General features: G+C 37.5%; 1 protein-coding gene across 1 annotated transcript in view; it reads left to right on the forward strand.

Moving 5' to 3' along the window:
* The window catches only part of RAB6B (RAB6B, member RAS oncogene family), a 44,389-nt gene extending 37,525 nt beyond the window's left edge, over positions 1-6,864 (forward strand). Inside the window, exons 7-8 of the mRNA XM_032225500.1 lie at positions 803-869; positions 5,987-6,864. Of these exons, the coding sequence (XP_032081391.1) occupies positions 803-869; positions 5,987-6,051 (132 nt within the window). The 3' untranslated portion in view covers positions 6,052-6,864. The remainder of the gene's footprint in view (positions 1-802; positions 870-5,986) is intronic.
* Positions 6,865-9,434: the final 2,570 nt, after the last annotated feature.

Genomic DNA, 9,434 nt, shown 5'->3' on the forward strand with positions numbered 1-9,434 from the left:
AGACAGCTGGTTATTCTGTTGGCAAAAACTGTTATATAGCAATTAAGGCCTTCATGGCCTGAGCTTTTTCAGGATGCCATCACTTAATAGCCTTTATACAAAAATCATTTTTATTTAATTCATCCCTGGTTTGCAATCAGTTGGCTCTCCAGGTATATTGCTTGGTTCCACCACAAATGCGCGCACAACAAAAGCGCGCCTGACTAAACTGTGGTGTCTAAAGCGCGGTGACAAAACCGCGCGACGAATGAGCGACTAATTAGCCCTAAAGCGTTCCGACAAAAGCGCGCCGACAGAAGCGCGCTGTAACATAACCCTAAACCTAACCCTAAGCCTAACCCTAAACCTAACCCTAAACCTAACCCTAAACCTAACCCTAAACCTAACTGTAAATCTTACCTTAAATTAAATCGCGCTTCTGTCGGCACGCTGTTGTCGGCGCGCTGTTGTCGGCGGGCTTTTGACATCGCGGTTTTAGCGCCGCGGTGTTGTCAGCGCGCTTATGACGTTCACGCTTTTGTCGGGTCATGATATTGCTTGATATTCTAGAAATTGAAATGATACTTTCTGGAAATATGTGGCTTTCACTGCTCAATGGAAAGGCTTTCCCTGTGATACTAATCTGAAGAGCACTCATTTTTGTAACCTTCAGCTAACATACTAGGAAGACAGTTTGGGGTTCTCCTTTTATGAATGTCACATGCACAGTATTATTGCTAATTTCAATTTTATTTTGGATGCAAAGTCCTGATTGTTTTTTCTCTTGTTTAATCTCATCTCCCATTGGCCTTGATTTCTCCAGCTCTTCCGACGTGTTGCATCAGCCCTACCAGGGATGGAGAGTGTTCAAGAGAAGAGTAAAGAAGGGAGTATCCTTTATTAATTAAGAACAGCAGTTTCACAAAGGGAATTTCCCATTTAGGAACTCAGAGCCAATTCAAATGAATAAGAAATGGGATGTTTAAAGTGGCAAGTAAGTTAGCTTGTGGAAATGTCTGTATGTTGTCTTATATGTAACATGTACTATATATATGTTACATATCTTCCTCCAAATGAATTTAAGCTTGAAGATATTTCCTCTGCTGTTCCATTGACAATCTCCTCTCCCCAATTATCAATGGCTGGAATAGGGGAAATATTATTTGTTTCTTCATTTAGAAAAAAATGTATATGGCTTTGCAACTTAAGCAAACAACTCAGAGAGGCAACTCACAGTTGGTAAGCTAACGTAAAAGCAGAACAGAAAAGTATAATTTCTCTAAAAGTAGTTGTAACATAATACAAAGTCTGAGGCATCTTTAAAGCAAGCCATATTCTCTAAAATTGTATGTTGCGCTTCTCTTAACAGCATTGCACTAACATGTGAGGTAACAGCCAGGTCTTCACATCCTTTCACAAGGCTGGCAAAATTTGGGCAAAACAGACCTTGGAGGAAGGCTGGGCAGGTGCTACCACAGAAGAATGCATGTCACCTGGATCACACAACATGGTACTGTTCCACAGAATCCATCTGGAGCCATGACTATCTTGTTGAATCCATTGGAGCAGCAAGAAATATTTTAACTATTAAGTTAATATAATCCAATATGTAAAGAGTGAAATAATTAACAGTACCACCCAAAATAATACAAATATCCAAGTTTTCTAAAGCTCAAAAAAAAAAGAAGAATATTAGGTGTAATCTAAGCTCTGTCATGGGCAATATACTGTATCCTTTAGACTGACAATGCAGAAGTTAAAAGAAATACAAATTGTTATATCAAGCCTGAGAAATAATTTGGTTAATACATTAAATATAATATAATTAAACCAAGTTTTATAGCCTAGAAAATTGATTTAGGCCATTTGCAATACAGATAATCTTGACTTATGACCACAATTGAGCCCAAAATTATAGTTGCTAAGCAAGGCAATTGTTGTGCCCCATTTTACATCCGTTTTTGCCACAGTTGTTCAAGTGAATCACTGCAGTTGTTAAGTGAATTATGTGGTTGTTAATTGAATCTGATTTCCTCCATTGATTTTACTTGTTAGAAGCCAGCTGAGAAGGTTACATGACCTCAAGACAGAGTAATTGTGATAAATAAATGCCAGTTGCCAAGAGCCTGAATTTTGATCATGTGATCATGGGGATGCTGCTGTGGTTGTAAGTGTGAAAACCAGGCAAAAGTCACTTTTTACAGTGCCATTGTAACTTTGAACAGTCACTAAACAAATAGTTGTAGGTCAAGGACTACTGTAGTGCCTCAATACAAACTTAGCACTCCTAGAACTTTCTTTAGTTTACATCAAAATTAAAATTGGGATGATACTGATGTTTTTAATTTAAAGTAGTTCTTATTGGTTGGGGTGAAGGACTTGAACCTGAGAAATATATCAGGCTGATTATAATTATCATTACCTACAAAAGTAAATTTTGCACTTTCCTTTATCTCTCCTTTTATGTTCAGTCAACATAGAATATAGAAGGGACAACGAGCGAACACATAAGAATTCACTCATTTAGAATTCAGCATTTCTTGGTGAAAAACTTTTGGTGCTTATTATTTTAGGGAAATATAGCTTTCTGTATATTTTAATGTAAGCATATATTAAGAAAAATGCTATTTAAGTTCAAACATTTTAGTTTAATTTGAGATCACTGTATAGTGTCAAAAGGCAACTGTTTTGAAAAGTGTCGGAAATCCATCTTTTAATTCTATATTTGTTTCAAATCCTTCAAGAATTGTAAATCGCTAGAATTTTTAATCACAGATGTGTAGAAAATGGTCCATGTTGTTTTGGCTTTTGTTTTCCTACTGGGAAAGACTTAATGTGCAAGCCAACAATTTTGTGTCTTGGTAACATCGGGCTTTGTATTGCGAGGTATCAAAAGGCAGATGAGGAATCAGCTAACTACTTCCTTCCTATTGTGAATTCCACAGACACACAAAATGACCTTGTTAAATTGAACTCAGAATCTCATTTCTCCCATTATGGGATGAATACACCAAAGGAAAGCATTAGCACAGAACAGTACCAATGAATATTGTTCAATTAACTGTTATTTATTTGAGATAAATGAAACCCAGCAATAATGACTTCCTTCTACCCCTGAGGCTGGCAGGAAATCAAGAATACACATGGGTAGTTGCCAACTAATGACAATTTATACCATGTTAACATTATTTCTGTAAGTTATGCAAGAGGACTATGTAAATCCTCTTTCTCCCCAAATTGCTGATCTCAACAAATAAATGTGATTTAGAAATTAACTTGAACAGACTCTAATGAACACTACTTTAAAAGAGTGTTAAAAACATTTTATTTCAGCATTCCTGTCAGACTTAGTTTATTTAGTGATAACAAATGTGAGTTATAGTTCCTTTGTTGACATTATGTCATGCCTTCACTTTGTAAAAGTAGTCAGACACTTCAGTGGCTTCCAAATCAGATCTCCGCTAAATTTTAATGTTCAATTTAGGAATTGTTTCCCCTTTTTCATTTCCATTTTACTTGCTTTCACAGCAATCACAAACATAATTTGAACTTTCCACAGTGTCTGCTGCTGGGTTATTTTCCTGAGGCATTCGTGCATATTTCACGTTCTTTTAATTATTGAAAAACCTAATCTTGTACAAATGAGATATCAGAAATTGAAAGTTTTCTGATCAAGTGTCAGCTCATTCATGTGTCTGTTACACAATGTGAATGATGTGCTTGGGATATTCTTTTTTCTATCTGGGCTTTGCATGCCAATATTCAGATGATATACATCTTGCCATTCAGTGCTTATTAAATGAACTACAGGTAGTCCTCCCTTAACAACTGTTTGTTCAGCAACCTTTTGAAATTATAATCATGCTGCACAAAGGGACTTACAACCTATGTCCAGAGTTACAGCCATTGTAGCACTCCTGTGTGGTCTTGTAATGAAAATGCAAGTGTTTGGCAATCTGCTCACTCTTAATGATCGACTGCAGGGATGTTGCAACTGCCCTCCCCTGCCTATCTTGTCTCCCCATCTTAGCTGCCCAACTGGCCCAACAGCATGCTCAAAGGTGCTGCGATCCTGGAGACCCAAGACTGCTTCCTATTTCATCATACCTGGAAGACCTTAGCTTGTTACAGTGTCCATAGCACACCACTTACCTTTGTGGTTTTCAGCAACAACAGAGGTCACAGTCAAGTTTTTGAAAGTTGCAGTTTTTGCATTTTCCACACAGTCTACTTTGTATTCATGGAAGAGAGGGAGATATACTGGGCCTAATTTTCATTTACCCAAAAAGCCTAAAAGCAACCTACACTACCAAATATTTCTTTGGGCAGAAAAAAAGGCACATGTTTTAAGTCTCTGTAGCAAAAGGGAGCTGTGTCTGTCTTCTAGTCTAATTCCTACTTTTCCTTTTGGGAAAGGGTAGCTCACTTAGGTGGTGTAGCAATTTATGTTAGATATGTTAGCAGCACATAAAGAAAGCATGACCTGGACATTGCTAACAAAATATCTTCACTTGCATTGCTTTTTAAAGTGAGTATTTGTCCTCAAGGGTAATTCAGGAAGAAATTCCACCTGTTTGGTTTTTTTTATAGGACCTATTTACATTTAGAGGAGGTGCACTGAATACCTACGGTATGTTCACTTTGAGTTCCAGGGATTTTTTCATTAGATGGATAGTGTCACAATTTAGGTCTCCTTTTATGCCCTGAGTTTTAACTATTACCACTCATTAACGGAATATCAGATGTAATAATTGGTTATATAATCTATTTCCTAACTTCATCATAATCGCCAACTGATTAGCAAAGGGCCAGTTCTAAAGAGGGAACAGGATAAATGGAAATGGCACTCTTGACATAAAGAAAAAGGTAACTGATTAGTCCATCTGAACTTTGCTATAAGCATTCTCAGCAGTGGTTTTTAATCAGAATTGTCTCTATAGTACATTTAAGGTGATTATAAGGCCAGACAGTGCTTATTCTTTGCCTTCAGAGTTGATGCTGCTGATTAATGTACTACAGGGTGTCCTCAACTTAAAACAGTTTGCTTAGTGACCATTCATAGTTACAACAGCACTCCAAAGACCATTTTTCACACTTTTGACCATTGCAGCATCCCCACAGTAACATAATTTAATACAATACAATAGCAGAGTTTGAAGGGACCTTGGAGGTCTTCTAGTCCAACCCCCTGCCTAGGCAGGAAACCCTATACCATTTCAGACAAATGGCTATCCAACACCTACTTAAAGACTTCCAGTGTTGGGGCATTTACTACTTCCGGAGACAAGCTGTTCCACTGATTAATTGTTCTAACTGTCAGGAAATTTCTCCTCAGTTCTGAGTTGCTTCTCTCCTTGATTAGTTTCCACCCATTGCTTCTTGTTCTACCCTCAGGTGCCTTGGAGAATAGTTTGATTCCTTCTTCTTTGTGGCAACCCCTGAGATATTGGAAAACTGCTATCATGTCTCCCCTAGTCCTTCTTTTCATTAAACTAGACATACCCAGTTCCTGCAACCGTTCTTCATATGTTTTAGTCTCCAGTCCCCTAATCATCTTTGCTTCTCTTCTCTGCACTCTTTCTAGAGTCTCCACATCTTTTCTACATCGTGGCGACCAAAACTGAATGCAGTAATTTACATTCAGATGCTTGACAACTGTCTCGAATTTATGAGTTGCAGTGTCCCAGGGTCATGTGATCACCTTTTGCAACCTTCTGCACAAGCAAAGTTAATGGGGAAACCAAATTCACTCAACAACCGTGTTGCTACAGTGATTCACTTAACAAATGTGTCAATAAAAGTAGTAAAATGGGGGGAAACCCACTTAACAAATTTCTGACTTAGCAACATAAATTTTCAGCTCAGTTGTGGTCGTAAGTCAAGGACTACCTGTTTTTACTTACTGGAATATGTAACAAAATCTTATTCTCTCAAAGGATACAATTCTTATTTTATAATGACCAAAGGAATAACTTTTTTGCTTATCTCCCTTAACCTTTTTCTTCAGTGATAGACATTAAATTGGACAAACCACAGGAACCACCAGCGAGTGAAGGAGGATGTTCTTGTTAATGCAGAATGCAGGATCTGTCAGCTTCATTTGACACCACGCTTGTTGTGTTGCTTCCTATTGGTTAGCTTCCTCAAAATACAAATTGAGTTATTGGTTGGGGAGGATTTTTTTTCTCTCAATACTTCTCTTGGGTAGGGAGGCTCAACACAAATCAACAGCTGGCTCTAGCCTTTTCTTTTTTGTTTTATTTAGTTGTAATATAATGTACTTTATTAAAAATGCCAAAACAATTCAGAATTTTCCACAAGACACTTTAATCGTGTGTATACAACTTTCAGCCATGGGGACTTTTATCCTTTTTGGGGCACCTTTTTTTTTTAAATTGTATATTTGTAAAAAATAAAAGTCAAGTCTCCATCAACTTGAGCTAAAATTTACAAAGAAAAACCCCAAGATTATACAGGCTGCCTAATTTCAAAGTTTAACATATTAGCTGTAGCTGCATCTTGTAGTAACCTAATACTGATCATTCATTGAGCATTACCATTTATACACCAGAGACAGCATAGTCAATCCCTTTGCAACTGTTATAACATAGTGCAGGTCTCTGATTCTATAGCTATAAAGAGGAGGAAGAGCAAGCTATAAGTAAAATATAATTCATGACAGTGGCAGCATTTCTGCACAGTACACCCCATTCTCAAAGAGAACATCTTGGCACACTCTGTGGTGCATATACCACTTCCTGAATCCTATTTTAATATCAGAATGGTTTAAAGTCTTCACTTATGTCACATAGTCCAGGTGTGTGACTTTTTAAAACTTTAATTGAAGCCCTAGAACAGTGGTTCCCAAACTTGGCATCTTTAAGACTTGTGGACTTCAACTCCCAGAATTCTCCAGCCAGCTCTGCCAAGTTTGGGAACCACTGCCCTAGAACAAATGTATAATTGAATGTATATGGGAAACCAAGAACGCTCCTGTCTATTTACAAGCATCATTTGGATCAGGGAACTCTTGAGTTAGTCTTTATTCCCTGCATAAATCACTATAATCAGTAAGAGCGCCATTAAATTTATGTTGAAAAACATGTATTTCTCCTTCCCACTCCCAAAATATCTTTATGCAATGCTTTCCATTGTTAAAAGTAGATTCTTCTAATGAAAACATTCAAACCAGTTGCCAAATTTCAAACAGGATTGTTAATTACTATAACGTCAAAAAAATTACCCTATAAGATCACCATTTTTAACCAACAGGACTATTCAAGGAGGTTTATTATTATGAGTGATAGTAATTTCTGCATGAACGAACAAAGGTTGAGAGAGAATAAATGGTCTGTCTCCATAAATTTACCTTGGCAATGACGAAGCGATAATGTATGTAATTTCGGTATACATGTGTATGCATGTCTCATAGTGACATAAAACATACATTAACACACACAGCTGTGTAGAGGTGTATGTATACACATCCAAGCACAATATAGATGCTTGGTTTCACCCACTATTACAGTTGAGAATGCAGCCAACAATCATTGTAAAAAAATATAGTTGCTGCAGTGTGTGGGTCTAGAAAGTCTTTGTTAATTGTTGGGGAAAAGTGTGATTTGTCAATGTCTTCAATAAACGAAACTCAGATACATGTGAACCTAGAAAAAAAAACTACACAAAGACATATCTCCAGATGTTGTCAATCAATGTGTGATAGTCCGTGTAGTCACATTCTGGATGCACTACAGAGAGAGTTACTTTCTGAGATCTCATTTTAGCTGTCACTTCAGTTAAAACTACAGAAAGTGTCACAGGGATGTTATAATAGATGTGAGTTTTTCTTTATGGAATAGTATTTCTCAATCTCAGTTCTGTACAGCCAAAGTATTTCAGTTATATGCTTTGGAAATTACTTCTGCTTGCTTGTAGTCTTACCCCATGCACAATTCAGTTTGTCTAATTGTAGCCAAAGCTATTGATTATCTGTCTCAAGTTTCTTTCCTTCTCAAACCCATTGACCTATTAATTTCCTTGCTGATTTCTCCTAGATATTGTTGTTTTTGTAAGTACCTCTCTGACTTCCCTGACTCATAGATTGCTTCATTCACTTACCACTAGCAGAGGCAGCTTATTACCTCCACTGCTTTTTTCACTTTATGTTTGTCACACTTGTTCTTTGCCTTGTCTTTAGAATTGGTTATAAAAACAACATTCAGGTTTTTAACAGGAAACTTAAGCGCTACCACATTTGATCAGCCATTCCAGATTCTATTTTAATGAGATGAAATGAAGCAAGGTTTGAATGGTCACTTACCATTTTAGTTAGCTGAACGTTACAGTGACTTCTGCACTGCAAGTCTGCAGTAAATGCTGAAAACTGGCAACTAATCAGATCACACTTTTACTAGCAAGTAAGCAGTCGAATATACAGCAAGCCACTGGCCATAACCAGAGGTGAGTTGCTCCTGGTTTGGCCAAACTGGTAGTGGAATTTGGCCACACCGCCAAACCACTTCCTTCTACGCCGCTGGGCAGCTGCCATTTTGGATTTTAGTGGCTGCGCGTGTGCAGTTCACTGTAAACTGTTCTGCGGATGCGTAAAGAACAATTTACATTAAATAGTGCATACGCACAAGCGAAGCAAGCACATATGCCTGACGTGGGCACGGATTGCAAACCGGTAGTAAAACCAGCAGCAACCCACCCCTGGCCATAACCTACTATCGCCTCGCTCCATTTGTGGTGAATTAATGGGAAGACAGGATTAAGTGGTATTGTCTAGTTGGTTTGAGGTGGTTATATTGGGTCTGACAATGCTCTTTTTGCATTTCACCATTAAAAATACCAATGTTTTAAAGCGAATAGATTATTTGAAGTGGTCCTTCAAATAATCTACTAAACAGATTGTCCCATCTTGTTTTCTGTCTCGGGGGTATTTTATGAAAAGAGAACATTTTTAAAGGTAAAACCAAATTATTGAAAACCTTTCAGCCTTGTGAGGTAGTTAAGACAAGAAGGTTACATTATCAGAATCTTGCAAATCTGCAAGTACATCTCTCCATTGTTAGCTTTACAGCCGAAGAAACTAGGGAGGAGGCTTTCTGAGTGTTTGCCCTGCCCACAATTCTGCTGGGGGCAGCCTAGCTGAACATTCACCTGGTTGTAACTCGTCCCCCTACCATTCCCATATACCACTGCAAAATGGGATTTAAAAATTAAAGGAAATCAAGTTAGTAAATTTTTTTAAAAAGCTGGCAGTCAGTGTAACTATAGGCATACTAGGCTAAATCCATATTGTAGGCATGAATTGACATACATGTAAATGAAAAATGACAATGAGTTAAAGATTTTCTAAAGATTTGACGCCTTGGCCAAAATATTTCTGCAAAGCATAAAAGTCGCAATCATATTAAATAAATCTCAGAGACATTGGAAAGCCTCTTCCAAAC

This window comes from Thamnophis elegans, chromosome 10 (assembly GCF_009769535.1).
Source record: "Thamnophis elegans isolate rThaEle1 chromosome 10, rThaEle1.pri, whole genome shotgun sequence".
In the NCBI taxonomy this organism is placed as follows: Eukaryota; Metazoa; Chordata; class Lepidosauria; order Squamata; family Colubridae; genus Thamnophis; species Thamnophis elegans.